The sequence below is a fragment of the Anopheles aquasalis genome, chromosome Y (assembly GCF_943734665.1).
Source record: "Anopheles aquasalis chromosome Y, idAnoAquaMG_Q_19, whole genome shotgun sequence".
In the NCBI taxonomy this organism is placed as follows: Eukaryota; Metazoa; Arthropoda; class Insecta; order Diptera; family Culicidae; genus Anopheles; species Anopheles aquasalis.
This window is the reverse complement of record NC_064879.1, coordinates 4,530,238-4,548,708: the sequence shown is the minus strand read 5'-3', so window position 1 is coordinate 4,548,708 and position 18,471 is coordinate 4,530,238. Positions and strand designations below refer to the sequence as shown.

Sequence of the window (18,471 nt, the reverse complement as noted above, 5' to 3'; positions counted from 1 at the left end):
CTGCCATTTGTTTCGATTTTCCGCGGAACTCCTTGCGTGGTAAAACATTTCTGAAAGATGACCATATGACAATCGACCATCCATGCCAGCAACAAGTACGAACGATCATAGAACAAAATGAAGTACAAACCAAACTGATTGATCTTCATTCGAAGTATTCGAAAAGCGGTGACCTTTATTTTTGATTGCAAGAAACGCAATTGCGCCAAAAACTCAACGTTTCGCTGCCGGTCCTGGACCACTCTGCGTTCGAAGGACGTGAGAATGCCATTGTTAATCGCTTCTACGTCGCAGCGGATGACGTTGGTTGATATTGCTCGACGAGAGATGTTCACGGATTCCTCTCCTCCCCTCCAAATGGAAATCGCCCTACCCCCCCCCCTTCCCTGATAGCTTATCTGCCTTCTTTTTCTCTCTCTCTCTCTCTCTGTCCCATCCTGAAGATGACGCACTACGATTAAATGATGTCGCCCAACGGCAAGTAGCGTAAGGTAGGCCAGCGGGACTAGGCGGCGCGTGTGTAAGACCAAGGGTCTAAGGGCGCTGCTCGTTATGCGCATGGCGTGTGCATATGTGTGTGTGTGCTTGTGTGTTGCAGCGAACCCCCCCCCCCTCCCATTGTGGCCACATTGAATAAATTGTATTTTTACGGGATGACCTCGACCGGTATTGCATCATCTGCCTCGGGAAAAAAAACGAAGGAAAAAAAAAGACAAGGCGAGATGTTGCCAAACGTATACACCCTGGCCGCAAGACCACTGCGCAAGGAGCAAGAGAAGAAAGTAGGGGGGGGGGGGGGGGGGTGGAAAAATGGGGAGAAAGGGAGGTTCATTCCCACGCGCCATCCATGCCATTATCCTGCTCCGGCACCCCGGTGTGTGGGTATTCGAGCTGCCGTTGCGCCGGGTGCGCGCTGCGTCACCTCGCAGCTGCGCCGAGCGCACACGGAGCCAACGGCAGCGAGCGCAGGACGGAAGGGCGCCATGGGTGGCGCGGTAACGGGCGGAATGGAAGACAGCAAACCTTCTTGGTGGAGCGCGCACATTCCGTACGATCAGTATTACGATAGAGTCTCTCCAAGCAGGGCGCCGATACCATTCTGCAAAAAACCGCCCGGCCCAGCTTCTTCTTCTCGACACAGGTTCCCGACGCCGCTGCCAGGAAGCCAAAGGGAAGCCCAAGGCTCACTCCGAGACTCCGAGATTCACTTGACAGCCTTTACAGTGAAAATCCGCACAGTGTGCCTCGCAGCGCATCGTGTGTTTGCGTGCGTGCGTGCGTGCGTGAAGTGTACTACATCCTACTCCAACTCGGCGAGCACCGGAGTAGCATAATTTAATGTGAGTTTTTTTTTTCGACACTTTTTTGCCGATTGTGGGCAGGCACCGACGATGGCGGGGGCAGGGGGGGGGTCTGTCGGTGTGTATGTGCTGAGTGTGTTTGTGTGTGTGTTTGTGTGTGTCTGTGTGCTGGACACAATTATCCTGGAGTCTCTCGTGGGAGTCTCGTTGGCGCCAATGTTTTGTGCTAGTGATTACGAGGACGAGGATAAAAATATAAAAAGAAGAACGCTCACAGGCACAGACAACCGTGTTGGTGTTGGTTCCAGTGCCATCCGGGGCACGGGGGACAAAGGGTGAGGGGCATCAAATGCAGAACCAAGCCCAAGCCGCCATCATCTATCAACCATTCACAGCAAACGTGCTGGCTCGTAGTGCTCCCGGATGCCGGATGCTCACACATTCTGCTACCCAGCAGCAGGTTGAGAGGCCCTGCGACTTGTCCAGGGCCACTGCCCTGGAGCGGCGCCGCCGAAATTTCGCCGAAAAAAGATCGCCTTTTTAGCAATCATCCTTCAAACACTCAAGCACAGCTGCCAGTGAAGAATGCCAGAGCAGCAGTAGCTGGAACCTTTTGCTAGTATAAATAGAAAAATAGAGTACTGCAAGCCGTGCAGACCTCCGTCGTCCAGCTACTGCTAGGTTCACATCGTCAATTGCGCCGACGCCAACATTTTACAGCAGCCGCTTGGTCGCGTCTGCTATTTATAAATTCAATCTTTTTTGTTGTGCTGTCTGTTCTCTGCTGGTGAGACGCACTAGCGCATTCACTATGCGATGACCTTGCTCTGCATGGCCATCCTTACCTTATGTGACCATTTAAAGACCATTGTTTTCGGCGTGCTACGCGAATGGGCGAGAAAACAAAGAAAAATCCTGCGAAGGGAACGCTTCAGGGAATAGGATATTGGAGAATATATATATATTCGCCCATTCGATATATATATATATATGGCGATGGCCGGGGATGGCGAAAATTCTTTTTGGTGGAAGTACGAAACGCGACCTTTCCCGATATCGCCCCCCCCCCTCTTCAGGTGAATTTGGATTGTGGATTTGTGCGTTTCGACTTGGATTTTGGATGGGTTATTAATAGAACACCCATCAGTTTTTCGCCTTCACTGAGCGCGCCCCGGGTTCAGGGGATTGCCAAGGTTGGCCACCGAAAGCTGCGCGGCGCGGGTGGTGAGTCACCGATTATAAGTAAAGCGCAGGAGGGACTACGACTTTTCCATGAGCACAAATACGGTCGGTCGGTCGGTCGGTCGGTTGCGCACCGCACGTAGTTGGATATAAATAAACATTCGACGCTAGTTTTGCGCTAAGCACGCGACTCGCGGCCTTTTCCCTGCCCAGCCCCAAAACCAAGGCGACAAGGTAGCAAGGATAGATCGTTGTCGTTGGATGGTCGTTGAAAGAGTTGGTTATTAATAAAAAAAAACAAAAAAAAACAAAAATATGAAATAAGCGCGTGGGGCTTGGGGATCGAGCCAGTAGAGCGGTCACACCGTATGCCATTGTTGAATCCCTATCCCTGCTAAACGATGGTGTCCATTTGTTTCTCCCCGTTCTTAAAATTGCAGCGAACGAAAACTACGACAACAAGAAAGGAAGCAAAATGTTCAAAAATCATCTAGCCATGATCGGCATGAATGAGACGCCGAACAAGAAGGCAAAGTTTTGGCAATCGTATATCCGATCCTTGAAAGGTGAGCTCTCCTCCCCCCCCCCCACCAAACCACGGACACTGACTGAGCAACTGACTGATTCTCTTTCTTTTGTTTTGTTGTTCCGAAAATCAACAACCGAAAAAAAAAACTCAAAAACCCAGGATCCGATGATATCCGTGCACACGACACTCCAGCCTACCGGCGACCAATCCTGCTGTTCGACGAGCCGGATACTGCGGTCGGCCGTATCAACTCCCCCGGCTACCACTATCTGCCAGTGCACCGGGAAACGTATGGCTACTCGCCCCGGCCAATCTACGACCATCACTATGTGCGCTCGCAGCGTGCCCGTAAGTCGGCCGACGCAGACCGCCACAGCGCTGCGTGCGTACCTGGTTGATGCCACACAAACTAATAATTACCCGACTTCTCGGTTTTGTTTTTTTTTTTTTTTTGCAGCAAGCGTGAACCGACTGGCCGATGCGGAGAAGGCCTGGGCTGACCACCTGGAGCGAATGAGGGACATCGATCGCAGGTAAAGCAGGGACAAACAGCAACAATAGCAAACCACTAATGCTTGGAACACCTTAAAATTTTGGCCGCATAAAACAGGACCCAGCGCAGGCCAGAAATAAGCTAAACACATGGTAAACGGTGCCTTTTTGTAGGTATTTTATGCAGCTATCCAGTAAAAAATAGCGATTAAATTATTTGGGTCACGTTGCGTAATTAACTTACGCACCTTTGGTTTTATGCGGGCACATCATTTGCTGCACACCAGTGGAAGAAGTCTCATTCAGGCCATTTTTTTCCCACCATTTGTACATTACTGCATGATTTTTTTGAAAGCTGATCCTTTCAAGAGTATTGTGTAAAAGTTTTGAATCAATCGAGGAAAAACTGACAAAGATACAGATTTTTGAAAATCCGCGTTTCATACAAGGCTCCATGCAGCCCGCTACTTTAAAGAGCGTAAAACCTACTGGACCGATCGATTTGAAATTTTTAACACATAATCTGTACCTTTTCTGCGAGGTAGCCTTGTCGAGATTTCATGAAAATTGTTGATACTTTTTTTAAACAATTATGTAAAGTTCGGTTTTTATGGCAGAATCGCAAAAAGCATCACATTTTCAACTTCAAAACTCTGCCAAAAATCGAAAAATAGCAATATCAACAAAAACATTCCAAGGCTACCTAGATAAACTTATAATCTTTCGAACGAATATCGATTTGTATTTTTCTGATGACCCGTTACGAAGCTACGATGGGCACCAGATAAAGTATCTTTTCGACGACACGACTGCCTAAATTTGAAGGCATGGATTCATTTTTCAATGAATGTTGCTCAAAACAATATCAAATATTTTTCAAAAGTTGTAGATTAGTATGTCAATTACTTGAAAATATACAATTGAACGGTTACATCACAAAAAATCGTTAAAAACGGGCCTTTTTTTGGCCCGAAAATACCGAATGATCTTTTATCTTTAGAATGATCTTCTAAAGATGATCTTTTAATTGATCTTTTTTCTTTATCTTTAGAATGATCTTTTCCAGGCATTCTTTTTTGTACAAACGGCCGTTCATGGACTCTCTCGTGATGAAAACTTTCATTTTCAAACCACAACTGCAGAGTTGAGTTGAGCAGTTGAGCAGTTTATGGGCGATTTTATCTGCGTAAATGAGCTAAAACGTTACATTCGTATTCCCCCTACGATTGCTAAAGTCCAATTTGTCTGCTGGTTTTTACTCCAGTCAAATTAGTAGTTTTCATAGTGATTGTGCAGACGATGTTTTTTTTTACCTTCGTATGCCATCGGCGATAACTTTTGAAGGTGTGGTTCGATTTTGGCAAAATTTTTTATCACTAAAAGAGAAGACTATAACCTTTAAAAAGACTTCAACAAAGTAGTAAAGCGACCACTAGGGACGGTGTAGTGAGTAGAACAGTGCGGTCAAATTTAAGGTGTTCCACGCTTTATGCCCGCGCGGTCAACAACTTGTCAGTATATCCTGAAAACCTCTCTCTCTCTCTCTCTCTCTCTCTCTCTCTCTCTCTCTCTCTCTCTCTTTTTCTCTCTCGTTCTTCTTCTCCCTCCGCTCACGGTTGCTCAGATACCCATCGCGTTACGGGCTGTATCTGAAGGATAAGCCAAGCCAGGTAGTGTTTCCACAGGAAGTCGAATACGAACCGGAGGCGAAGCCGTTGTACTCGGCGCTCCACTAAGGCCAGCGCATGCACGGCCGCTCGGGGTTGTGTTGGCGCAGCACCACCTTGCCGAACGACTCGAACAATGATCGGAGTTGAAGAACAACAACAAAAAACACTATTTACCTCTCTCTCTCTCTTCTATACCACGGATTGAATTTGTAATAGTCGTTGCTATATATATATATATATATATATATATTTATATATATTGTTTGTGTGTTTTGTGTGCCACACATGTAACACTCTGCCTATCGATACACCGGGAGTCCTGGCACACACCTGGTCCACGAGCACACCGGGATCGGTTTTCCTTCGTTTTGTTCTTCAGCGGATCCCTCTTCGCACCATGCCCATCCCCACCGCTTGTTACTGTACCCCAGAGATGATCAACGGGCAAAGGAGTGTTTGGGTGTTTGTGTTTTCGGCTGCTCCTACTTCGTTTCCCGTCCCACCAAAACGAAAAGAAAAAAAAACCTTACAACTAACAACCTCAACGATTATGGGTTTGGTTGTGATCAGAGTGCAGAGAGGTGCGTGGCGCGTGTGTGTGCGGCTGAGTGTGCGTATGTGCGTCTTTATAAAAAAAAGAGAGAGAAGAAAATGGGCGAAAAGAATAACGAACCAACGAAACGAAAGAAGGAAGGAAAACAAGCAGTATCATATCATAAAAGTATTATAGCGTGAAACCCAGGGATGGTCAGGCTCCGCTTTGTGGCCTTTCCTCCGCTTCTACACTTGCAATCGAACGGTGATTTGCCACCGGACACCAATATCGAATCCACATTCTCTCACACGCACGCACACTCGCACAGAATGGCAAACTATACTGTCTCACTGTCCTCATGCCATGTCCTAACCCAAAAACCTAATTTACACTTTACTGACGTAGTAGCACACGCCGCCATTTGGGAGCATGGTCAGATGACTGTTGTGGAAATGTACCCTCCCCACCCCCCTCCCCCTTCACATCCACCCGTGTTTAATTCTACCGCTACCGAAAGCAAACCGCGCACTTATTCAGTTTAACTTTATGTTTAACATAAATAGAGAGTATATATTTATATATATATTTGCCGAACTGGCCTGTATTGGAGGGGGAGTGGGTTAGAAAGGTCCCCAAAATAACAAACAAAAGAGGGAAAATGAGGGGGGAGGGGAGGAAAACAGTGGGCGACATTCTTGCGATAGGACAACGCGCACGGACTCAAGGGTAGCTGAATGCCAGCACAAGAGTCCTTCACAAGATATTCATAACTCTACCTCCCCACCCCTCGATCCCCACTTATCACCGCTCCTCCCCTTCATCCCTTTCTACATCGACCACCCCCACACAAACACGAATACAAACAAACACAGGCTACAGGGACGCTGGCCGGTCGGAGATGCACCAGGGAGGGGGGGGTTGAATCGAGAGTGAGTTTCACACGAAAATGTGTAACAAGGTATTCAAAAGGACACACACATACACACATACACACATTCAATTAGCTCATCGCGTATCGCTTTATTGTTAGCCAATTACCGGTCGGTCTCTAATAACACTTGCTTTGCTGACGAATACACGTTCGGGGTTTTTTTTGGTTTCCTTTGTTTTTTTTTGTTATCAAGTTTTTTTTTGGGGTTTTTGTAATACAATAAAAAAAAAGCACAGCTGCCTGAGTTGTGACTGGTGAACACACCTCCAGAATGCTCCAGTGAATAAAAAAAAAACAAATCTGTAAAAGGAAAAAACCTAAATAAAATCGAGACCTAGAGACGGACCCCTGCTGGTGGTGGTCTTGAACGAAAAACCGACGCATCCGAACATCCGAACATCCGGGCACTCTACTGCCCAATCTGCCCCAGGGCATGCACCGTCAGCGTAGACTCCAGTTTCCCGCGCTTGATGACGTGAGGGATTTTCTTCGGCACCATACTGAGGTGTCCCCCCGGGGGAGAGAAAGAAAGTAACGTTAGTTGAAACAGAGGGAGGGGAGCGGGAATAACACAACTTACCTGATGCAATCGATGATCGGGCAAACGGACAGGCAGAGGTTGCAACCGGTACAGTCGTCGGTGACGTGCGGCAGGTGCGTGTTGCTGTCGAAGCGGATCGCCTGGTAGCCCGAGTCAGCGCAGGTCATATAGCACTTGCCACAGTTGATGCACAGGTCCTGGTGGTGGTGGTGTTACAGCATTAGCATTAGCATACAGGGTGTAAAAAATGAGAATATTTTCATTGCTCTGTTTTGAATTTCGTTGCTGTATCGAGTTTGCTTTGCGCCCAAGAAAAATCTCATATCATTTTTAAGCGATTCTCGGATGTCATTTTGGAGTTCTTTACAGGATTAAACGTACTATTACTGAAGGGACAAGGCCTAGGAAACACGGTAGTGGCCGGCAACGATCTGAGCGCACTGGAAAAAGTGGTAAGATCGGTGAGAGCAATAGTTAAGCGAAATCCAGTGCGATCCATACGAAAGCTTGCAAAAGAGACGAATATCTCAAGATCCTCGATGCATCGGTTGGCCAAATATGCCCTAAAAGCAACCTCTAGTGCTACGGTGAAGCGTACGTTAATAGTTGGAAGGATAATACATTTTTGATATGAGCGATCGACGCATTTGTTGTCAGTTTTGATGACGAGGAAACCGGTTATCGTCACTATTGTTTATATCCATTTTTGAAGGAACAAGTTTCACCACGGATTAAAGCAAACTTCGATACTCTAAAAAAAATGTTGAGTTTCCGCAAAATGGAGGCCCCTGCCATACGTCTAAACTGTCTCCCAAACGTGATTGAAGGAGAACATGAATTTTCGGTCGAAAGATTTATGCCCTCCATGCGGTACTGAATTAAGGGGGGACTTCGGTATTTTCGGGCCAAACGATTTTTTTAACGATTGTTTGTGACGTAACCATTCGACTGTATATTTTCAAATAAATGACATATTAATCTACAACTTTTGAAGAATATATGGTATAGCTTTGAGCAACATTAATTGAAAAATTAATCCGTGCCATCAAATTTAGGCAGTCGTGTCTTCGAAAAGATATTTTTTCTGGTGCCCATCGTAGCTGCGTGACGGGTCATCAGAAAAATACAAATCGATATTCGATAGAAAGATTATAAGTTTATCTAGGTAGCCCCGGAGAGTTTTTGTTCAATTTTCAATTTTTCGATTTTTGGCAGATTTTTGAAGTTCAAAAAGTGATGCTTTATGCGATTCTGCCATAAAAAACGAATTTAAAAGATTTGTTTAAAAAAAAGTATAAACAATTTCAATGATATCTCGTCGGGGCTACCTGGCAAAACAGTGTACAGATTATGTGTTAAAAACTTCAAATCGATCGGTCCAGTAGTTTTTACGCTCTTCAAAGTAGCGTTCGGCATGGAGCTTTGTATGAAACGCGGATTTTCAAAAATCTGTATCTTTGTCAGTTTTTCCTCGATTGATTCAAAACTTTTACACAATACTCTTGAAAGGATCAGCTTTCAGGGAAAAATGTTAAAAACATGCGTCACAAATAAAAATTAAATACCGAAGTCCCCCCCTTAAATCGGATGGGCTATTTAGTATGGGCATTTGTTCGGCCTAAGACCGGTGAATCGTCACACCATAGATGGTTGGCTCGCTTGCAATCGTTTATCACCAAACCCTTCGTCTTCTAAGTTGGGCACCTAATGTTACCGACGGGTGTTCTCGTAATTCGTAACCGCTTGGAGAAATTAATTCAAGAAAGCAGGCCAACAAATCCACTCAGTTTGTTTCTTGATCAACAATGAAATCTAGAGCCAATTTAGATATTTTAAAAACAGTAGCAAACCTACAAAAAATGGCTTGAAACTTCGATAAAGGATTTTCTCATTTTTTTATGGTACACCCTGTAAGTGAGTTCCCGTCCCCGTTACTTACATCGTCAATCAGAGCCACCACCTGCTTCGTGTTGTCCAGCCGCTTGTAGTCCCCAATCCGGGACAGGGCCACCCCAAGCACATCCTGGATCCTGGGAGCATCCTTCGGCGTACCATTCGCGATCGCGCACTCCTCAGTCGTCGTCGTCGTCGTCGGTTCCCACAGTGGTCCATGCTCCTGCCGTAACTTGGCCACCTCGGCTTCGCGGCGCCGCTTGTACTCACCAAAGTGCAGCACCGTCTTACCGTCCGCATCCCGCAGCGGCACCACCGGTTTGCCCTTCTGCAGCTTGCCCACCGGTGGCGACTGCCCATCCCACCCGCCAAGCCCCGCCGGCGGTGGGTTCGCCCTGAGGTACAGCAACGCCTTCAGCCCCGTCACGTAATCCTCGATGACGGTAAAGTCCTGGTTCTGGACGGACGAGCAGATCTGCAGGATCGGCGCACCGCACTGGATAAACTGGAGGGCTACGTCGGCCGAATCGATCCCACCGATACCACAGATCGGGAAACCGGGCAGCTTGTTGCCGATCAGCGACACCGCCCGGAGTGCCTGAGGGCGGGTCGCATTCCCGGACACACCCCCGTACGTGGTGCGCTTGTGAATACCGACCGCTGGCCACGGTGTACCGTCGGTACGGAGCGACATCAAACCCTGCACCGTATTGATCGCCGATACCCCATCCGCCTGGCCCCGTTGGGCCGCCTGTGCAATCGCCACAATATCCGTAATGTTGGGTGTCAGCTTCACGAAGAACGGTATCCGGACGGCACGCCGGACCCACACCGAAATGTTGTACACCAGCTCGGGATCCTGACCGCAGGCGAGCCCCATCCCCGACTCACCCATACCGTGCGGGCAGGACAGATTCAGCTCGAGCATATCGGCCCCGGCCAGCTCGGCCCGCTTCGCCAGCTCCGTCCAGTCCTGCTCACTGTACGTGCACATGATACTGGCGATCAGGACCTTCGTCGGGAAGTCACGCTTCAGCTCACGGATACCGGCCAACCAGTAGTTCGGGCACTTCTCCGAGATGAGCTCAATGTTCAGGAATGCGCCCTGCTGCGGTCCATAGTTGTGCCCGGCCGTGACACCCCGCACGATCCGTGGGCTCACATTCGTCACCACGTCCTTGTCCAGTGCGAACGTTTTGGTCACGGCGAAACCCCAGCCCTGCTCGAACGCCCGCCGTATCATGGCGGTGCTGGTCGTGGGGGGGGCCGACGCCAACCCGAACGGATTCTCGAACCGGACACCGCACACCTCCACCGACAGGTCCACGGTGTCGATCTGCGTGTAGAACAGCGGCAACTCGACCTTCCCATCGAACGGCAAACCCTGCAGCTGGCAGTGCATGTACCAGGCGGCCGTCTTACCATCGTTCACCGACTCGACCGTCGTTTCGGCGGCACCGGCTAGATCACCGCCACAGAACACGTTGCCCAGCGATGTTTGCTGCGTCCGCGGATCGACCTCCGGTAGTCCGTAGCGGTTCAGCTTGATACCGGCCAACGCTTCAATAGCTGGAGAGAGTAAGGTCAAGGTCAGTTTTAGGGAGAGTAGTACTAGTAGTAGTAGTAGTAGTAGATGTTTCTAAGAGATGTGTTGTGTTGTACAGGGTGTACCATAAAAAAAAATGAGAATGTTTTCATTGCTCTGTTTTGAGTATTTTTTTCAACACCACTATGGCATTATGGGGTATCGTTGTGTTCGTGAGAATCTTATCTATCAAATGATGTATAAAAAGTACTCGTACAAAAGATGTTTGTTCGAAAAAATGTACTCAAAGGCGACAGTGTCCAGTTTGCTTTGCGCCCAAGAAAAATCTCATATCAATTTTAAGCGGTTCTCGGATGTCATTTTGGAATTGTTTACAGGATTAAACGTACTATTCCTGAAGGGGTAAGGCCTAGGAAACACGTTAATGGCCGGCAACGATCTGAGCGCACTGGTAAGATCGTGGTAAGATCGGTGAGAGCAATAGCTAAGCGAAATCCAGTGCGATCCATACGAAAGCTTGCAAAAGAGACGAATATTTCAAGATCCTCCATGCATCGGTTGGTCAAATATGACCTAAAAGCAACCTCTAGTGCTATGGTGAAGCGTACGTTAATAGTTGGAAGGATAAAACATCTTTGACATGAGCGATCGACACATTTGTTGTCAGTTTTGAAGACGAAGAAACCGAAGACGAAGATGAATATCGATGTGTATATCAATTTTTTAAAGGAAGACGTTTTACCATGGAGTAAAACAAACTTCGATGCATCAGAAAATGTTGAGTTTCAGCAACATGGAGGCCCCTGCCATACGTCTAAACGGACTCTCAAACATGGTTGAAGGAAAACATGAATTTTTGGTCGAAAGATGAATGCCCTCCAAGCGGTCCTAAATGAAATCGGTTGGGCTTTTCAACATGGGTGTTTGTTTGGGCTAAGACCTGTGAATCGTCACACCATACTCGGTTGGTGCGCTGAAATTGTTTATCACCAAACCCTGGTCTTCTAAGTTGGACACCTAATGTTACCGACGGGTGTTCTCGTAATTCTTAACCGCTTGGAGAAATTAATTGAGAAAGCAGGCCGACAAATCGACTAATTTTGCTTGTTTTTGATAAACAATGAAATATAGAGCCAATTGAAATATTTTAAAACAATAGAAAACCTATAAAAATGGCTTTGAACTTCGATAAAGGATTTTCTCACTTTTTTCTGGTACACCCTATAGTCTATTGACGGTGTAGGAATTTGGAGCATAGCTAACTTGAATGAATCGTTCTCGGGGAAAAATTGTAAAAATCCCGACCTGTGTTGATAGAATTTTGTTTTCCCATATCTAGTTATTAACCCTATCTATGTACACGCTTATTATAAATACTTAAAACTAATTTCTAGCTAACTCTTTCATTTGCCTCCTATGGCTAATTCTGCACTTTTGATTAAAGTAACGATTGAATGAGGAGCTGAATGAAGCAATGTTTGAAATGCCAGCACTTTGGTGGAGGCGGCAGATTGAAAATCCGTTTTAGGCATGTGTTTTGGAGTACCTGAAGCCTTTTCATGTGCGTCTTCGCACAATTAGCCCTGGCAGCTGGCGCCGCATATGAAATTATTTGGTCACACTATGGATTTGTATAATAAGATTTGGTTTTGTGTGCTTAATTTAGATTTCCTATTTATAAAGCTGTACAGTGCCCTCATAGCATTCAGTCCAGCCGAGAGCGTTAATTTCAACGTGAGCTTTAAACGTTAAGCGTTTGTCAAGATTTACTCCTAAATATTTAACTTCACTTTCCATGGGACTTCATAATTCTTAATTTTCAGGTCTTTTTTCGGAAGCTTTCTTAAACTGGTGCATCTCGTGAAAAATGCCGCTTCCGTTTTATCCTCATTTATTTTCAACTTCCAAGAGTCGCAGTACGCCACGTATTTGGCAATGCCATCGTTTAGGGCACTTATTATTTTTCTAGGGTCTTGGCTCGCAGAAGAGATTGCAAAACCGTCGGCGAAAGCAAATTTAGAGGATTTGTAAAAACCGGGAATATCTGCAGTAAATATATTAAACAGTAAGAGAGACGCTAGCACTTTCTCAAATATTTTCCCGATGCAATTTAAAAAAACTGAAGGGACGGTAGTTTCTAGGATCGGGTTTCTAGGAAGGGTGCGCCATCAGGATGCTTTCCTAGTTTAAAGTTGAATAACTCTGTCATTTTTCAACCGATTTGGACAAGTAGGCCAGTTTCTGAAACGTCATTCTATGTCATTTGAGTAATGTATCACTATCACGTCAAAAGAGCGGACAGAAATTGTCACATTTTACATTGAAAATAAAATAAAAATAAAAATATAATAAAAATAACCTAAATAAAACTGATTCATTTTTTTTTAAATCGGCTGAAAAATGACAGAGTTATTCAACGTTTAAAATAGGAAATCCATCCTGATGGCGCACCCTGTAGTTTTTGGGTGAGACAGAGTGAAAGATGGAGCAAAGTGTACTACTCACTGTCAGGATCGGACAGCCCGGAACCGAACGCCGAGATGATATAGTTGGCCTTGAGGCGCGTCGTCTGCTCCTCGTCCACGATCCAGTTACCGTCGTCGTCCTGCTCGGTGCGGCACAGCTCCAGCCCCACGATCCGCCCATCCCCGGTCTCCCGGAGCACCCGTTTCGGTGCCATGAACGGAATGAACTCGCACCGCTCCTCCCGTGCCAGTTCCACCTCCTCCGGGACGGCCCGGATGTTGTTGTTGCCCTTGCGGAACACCACAAAAACACGGCGAGCACCGCACCGTAACGCCGACGTCGCACAATCGAACGCCGTATCGCCGGCACCGAGCACAATCACGTTACCGGACAGCCGCGGAAGGGTGGGGGCCCCGGCACACAGGCACGCCTTACTACCGGACGACACCTTCGGCAGAAAGCTCTTGGACGTGTAGAAACCATGCTCGATGCCAAGCCCGGCAAACACCGGATCGATCTTCGGCTCGGGTAGCCCGATGCCCAGGAACACTGCATCGCAGCCACCTTCCTGGAGCAGTCCACGGACGGTGAGATCGCGCACGGACAGGGACCGGCCCAGCTCAAACCGTACGCCCAGATCCTTCACCAGCTGCACCTCAAAGTTGACGACATCGATCGGCAACCGGTACTGCGGTATCTCGGAGGAGCTCAGCCCCCCGAGGTAACTGTTGCGCTCGTACACCGTAATGTCGGTGTACCCGAGCCGTGCCAGAAAGGTGGCACACGACAGCGAAGCCGGGCCACCGCCGAGCAGGGCGATCCGCTTGCGCGGGTACGCGAGCGGCCGCACGTTCGGTGGCACGATCTGGCGTAGGCCCATCTGCCGGAACACGTCCGTCGCGAACTGCTGCAGACCGCCGATGTTGATCGGGCCCTCCTCGACCGCGGCCAGGTTGCAACCACCGACGCACAGATCGCTGGTCGGGCAGACCATACCGCACGTCAACCCGAGCGGGTTGTCCGAGAAGATGGCCTTGGCCGCACCGTAGTAGTTCCGGTTGGCGATGCTCGTGATGAAGCTCTTGATGTCGAGCTGGGTCGGGCAGGACTTCTGGCACGGTGCATCGGCACACTTGAGGCAGCGCGCGGCTTCCCGCAGCGCGGCCCGCTCCCCGAGCGTCGTGTGCTTGATGTCCGAGAAGTCATTGGTGAGCGGTTGGCAGGACGTGCAGGAGCGGTCGGTGTTGCGTTTCCACTGTTTCTTCGTTTGCTTCGTTTGCACCGTCGGCACCAGGCTGCCGTGGGTTTTCACGCGCGGATTAAGAGCAAGCAAACTCTGTGGATGGGTGGGGTGTAAGTGAATTTTTTTTTGTTATTTTTTATTTCCTGCTGAATACGATGTCCACGAAGTCTCCGGAGGAGTTTATTGAGCGTTTTTTTTTAATAGCCAGAAGTCACATAGTGTTAAATCACGCGAATACGGTTGAGTTTTTGGCGAAAAAAGGTCATGGAGAATCAATGCCACTCACTGCTACCAGTTCCAAGGCCCAAAACATGTTTCTAAATGAAATTATTAAACTATCGGAATAACCCATTATCATCAGTAAGGTCTCTAGTCGCCAATCGACGGTTTTTCGACACCAAATCGTTGATTTGCTGGGCGTGAGCTTCGTCGATTGACGTTCGTGGTCGCCCAGGACAACGTGCTTCGTCTTCAACACGTTCCTGACCATCCTGAAAGGCTTTTTACCACTTGTCCACATTTTTATTTTACTTAGCAGAGTCACCGAAGGCTTACTGCATCATTTTTTGAAGAATCCGCTAACCAATTTTTGGTGCAAATTCTTTGCTCAACAAATTTCGAACTAACGAAAAACGAAGAAGTCGCTTTTAGTAGCTTGCAAAAAAAAACAATGCATATCTCAAGTACTAATCAGTATTTTGACGTAAAACTTGTCATGGTTGTTAATAACAGCGCTGACAACCTACTAAAAATACGACATTAAAGATATTCCCTCAGGGGGGACTTCGGTATTTAATTTCTTTGACACATATTTTTAACAGCTTTCTTATCAAAAAGATTGTGTGAAACTTTTGGATCAATCGAAGTAAAACTGACAAACGTATAGAATTTTGAAAATCCGCGTTTCATACAAGGCTCCATGCAGCTCGCTACTTTGAAGAGCGTTTCTGCCGCGTACCGTAAAAACTACTGGACCGATCGATTTGAAATTTTTAACACATCATCTGTACACTGTTTGCCAGGTAGTCCCGTCGAGATTTCATTACATTTGTTGATACTTTTTTTTAAACAAATCTTTTAAAATGGTGTTTTTAGGCAAAATCGCAAAAAGCATCACTTTTGCAACTTCAAAAATCGGCCAAAAATCGAAAAATTAGAATATCAACAAAAACGCTCCGGGACTAGATAAACTTATAATCTTTCTAACGAATATCGATTTGTATTTTTCGGATGACCCGTCACGCAGCTACGATGGGCACCGTTAAAAGTACCTTTTCGCCGACGCACCTTTCTAAATTTGATGCCACGGATTAATTTTTCAATGAATGTTGCTCAAAACAATACCATATATTCTTCAAAAGTTGTAGCTTAATATGCTATTTACTTGAAAAAATAAAGCTGAATGGTTACGTCACAAAAAAAATCGTCAAAAATAGGCCTTTTGTGACCCGAAAATACCGAAGTTTTCTGGTCTACACCACCCAGGCGGAGCTGGGAGCACCCGTATGCACAGACAGCCACACCACTACGGGTCGATCTTTCGATCACCGCAAGTCAGAGAAAAATCTGATCCAAAACAATTATACACAGCCTCCCCAATGGACCACCCCCCCCCCCACTCGCACAAACACATCTCATCAGTGCAGTGCGCCTGTCACTAGTGCTCAGCTTCTAGGTCAACCAGTAGTGCTGAAGGGTTGAGAGAAGCTAATTAGTCTTAGCACCAAACGCCCCACCAACGCCAGCATGCTGCATTTATGTGATGGCGGGGCAACCACGCAAGCATGCATTCATTCGAGATCGCACAGTAAGCCTTCGCAAGAGCGGCACAAGAGTGGCTTAGTCAAAAGCGAGGCAAGCAATTGGATCTATTCACTATGCAACTCCAAACCGACACGCTCGCTCGTTCACTTACCTCAATATCGGGCAGATCTTTGCTGGACGCTGTAGCAGTAGCGACACTCATGCTGCAACACCTTGCTTGTACGTTCGCGCGCACTACAGAGAACACACGACACGAGACACGCTTGCGGTTGATTGGTGCTGGTGCCTTTGCTGCTTTAAGTTGCTCTGCAAATTGTAGGTTGAAGGGATGATGGAAGATGTACTTCGAACCTCTGGCTCTGTCCAACCAACCAACGGTCAATTAACCGCCTCTATCTCGCTCTCTCTCTCGATTTATACCAGTCCCACTTACCAACCGGAGTGTCTGTCCCTCACAGACTGGAGAACTCGCTGGAAAAGGGCAGGGAATAAAATGGCTAAGCACACTAGAGCTGGTCGCGACTACTCCCAGTGACACACCAATCTAGACTGATGCGAATGTGCGCAGCGCCTGCTGGTACCAGCGACACACAAGCGCCTTGCCATTGGAGTTGGCCAGAGCGACAACAGAGTGTGGACAAGGCTATAGGGCGCGAGCAATGACGCGCGATAGGGACAGCGCGGGCACGGTGCTCGTCTAGTTGCGTCTACCAGCCGATGTATGCTGTGCCCGCACACTACCGATTGTCAACATGCCGATTGATAGTGTTGCGTGTTGGCTGAGTGAAGACGCTCTTCGACCACTCTGTCTATCGGAATGCCGTGCTTGGACGGTTGCTGATTATGCTTAGGTTTTTGGAAGCAAGCGCAAGACGAAAACACGGAACCATCACCAACGAAACACACACTCATACACACAGAGCAGAAGCAATGCATGACAACATTGTGCAACGGCAATCACCGGCGACGATCAATCTATAAATTATTGTCACATTATCCACAACCATGGCTGATCGCGGTTGTTATCCGCAGGAGAGCGGCAGAGTTTCAGTGGAACTCGAGACGATCGCGCCACGATCGCGCCATTTTAAAATCTTCCCAGTGAGACACCAAAAAAGAACAAGCAATCGCGGCATGGTGGCGACGGTGATAAGATAGCGAAATTTGGTCGGAAAGGTCGACAATTTATTGTTTGACGGTATTATGGCACCGATAGCGGAACTGATAGGGCCCCCCCCCCAGGCCCGAGCCACAGTACAGACGTCACTGTATTGTTTTTTTTTTTCTATTTTTTTTCCTTGTGCTTTAGACTGCTGGACTGGTGGACTGCTTATCTGTTGGCGTAGCGTAGCCATGTGGTGTTTTGGGTGTTACTATTGGGTGGCGCGTGCGACAGTATGCCTGGTTGTCAGGCGGTGTAGTCCGCGATGTAGTCCGATATGAAAATGCTATCGTGAGCACGAAACAACCACAGCAACCGAGAGGCAGTGCCACGCGCCATAAGTCATAAATAGTAGGCAGGAGGCGTAGGTAGTGCGACAGCATAACAGTCGCTGTGTTGGTTGACTGTCCTTATGATCAAGCTCAAGTGGCAAGCGCTAGGACCCAATCAGGTCATTAGGAGATTTGCACGTCCTCCAGGAGGTCTGTGGGAGGTATTCGTGTGGAGTTCTGTTAATATTTGGTATTTTTCGATAAGACTTTGGTATTTTCGGGCCAAAAAAAGGCCTTTTTTTGACGATTTTTTTTTGTGACGTAACCATTCATCTTTATTTTTTCAAGTAAATGAAATAATAATCTACAACTTTTGAAGAATATTTGGTATGGTTTTGGGCAACATTCATTGAAAAATGAATCCGTGGCATCAAATTTGGTAAGCGTGTCATCGTAAAGGGACTTTTTACGATGCCCATCGTAGCTGCATGACGGGTCATCAGAAAAATACAAATCGATATTCGTTAGAAAGGTTATAAGTTTATCTAGGTAACCCCGGAGAGTTTGTGTTGATATTACAATTTTTCGATTTTTGGCAGATTTTTGAAGTTGAAAAAGTGATGCTTTTCGCGATTCTGCCAAAAAAACGAACTCTACAGATTTGTTTAAAAAAATTATAAACAATTTTCATGAAATCTTGACGGGACTACCTGGCAACGAGTGTACAGATGATGTGTTAAAAATATCAAATCAATCGGTCCAGTAGTTTTTACGGTACGAAGGGCATCGTCTTTGAAAACGTTGCATTTGGGGAATCGCTCTTCAAAGTAGCGGGCTGCATGGAGCCTTGAATGAAACGCGGATTTTCAAAACTCTGTATCTTTGTCAGTTTTTCCTCGATTGATCCAAAACTTTTACACAATACTCATGAAAGAATCAGCTTT

The 18,471-nt window shown here is 47.0% G+C and overlaps 2 protein-coding genes across 2 annotated transcripts; one reads left to right on the top strand and one right to left on the bottom strand.

The window, feature by feature from the left end:
- The first annotated feature begins 1,053 nt into the window (after positions 1 to 1,053).
- On the top strand, positions 1,054 to 6,985 carry LOC126580011 (uncharacterized). The gene is made up of 5 exons (XM_050243836.1): positions 1,054 to 1,340; positions 2,924 to 3,049; positions 3,172 to 3,360; positions 3,470 to 3,545; positions 5,129 to 6,985. The coding sequence occupies exons 2-5, from the start codon at positions 2,959 to 2,961 to the stop codon at positions 5,238 to 5,240; spliced, it is 468 nt and encodes a 155-aa protein (XP_050099793.1). The 5' UTR covers positions 1,054 to 1,340; positions 2,924 to 2,958; the 3' UTR covers positions 5,241 to 6,985.
- On the bottom strand, positions 6,863 to 16,638 carry LOC126580000 (dihydropyrimidine dehydrogenase [NADP(+)]). The gene is made up of 6 exons (XM_050243820.1): positions 16,527 to 16,638; positions 16,245 to 16,399; positions 13,126 to 14,422; positions 9,121 to 10,643; positions 7,221 to 7,378; positions 6,863 to 7,140 (listed from the first exon to the last, which is right to left on the bottom strand). Exons 2-6 carry the CDS (start codon positions 16,293 to 16,295, stop codon positions 7,050 to 7,052), a joined length of 3,120 nt encoding a protein of 1,039 aa, XP_050099777.1. The 5' UTR covers positions 16,296 to 16,399; positions 16,527 to 16,638; the 3' UTR covers positions 6,863 to 7,049.
- Positions 16,639 to 18,471: the final 1,833 nt, after the last annotated feature.

Bases quoted from the DNA above. Each gene is read 5' to 3' on its own strand.
- LOC126580011 (XM_050243836.1), top strand. From the start codon at position 2,959: ATGTTCAAAAATCATCTAGCCATGATCGGCATGAATGAGACGCCGAAC. The intron at 3,050-3,171 runs GTGAGCTCTCCT...TCAAAAACCCAG, and splicing joins GTATATCCGATCCTTGAAAG to GATCCGATGATATCCGTGCA. The intron at 3,361-3,469 runs GTAAGTCGGCCG...TTTTTTTTGCAG, and splicing joins TGTGCGCTCGCAGCGTGCCC to CAAGCGTGAACCGACTGGCC.
- LOC126580000 (XM_050243820.1), bottom strand. From the start codon at position 16,295: ATGAGTGTCGCTACTGCTACAGCGTCCAGCAAAGATCTGCCCGATATT. The intron at 14,423-16,244 runs GTAAGTGAACGA...ACCCATCCACAG, and splicing joins AAGATCTGCCCGATATTGAG to AGTTTGCTTGCTCTTAATCC. The intron at 7,379-9,120 runs GTAAGTAACGGG...CACCACCACCAG, and splicing joins TGGTGGCTCTGATTGACGAT to GACCTGTGCATCAACTGTGG.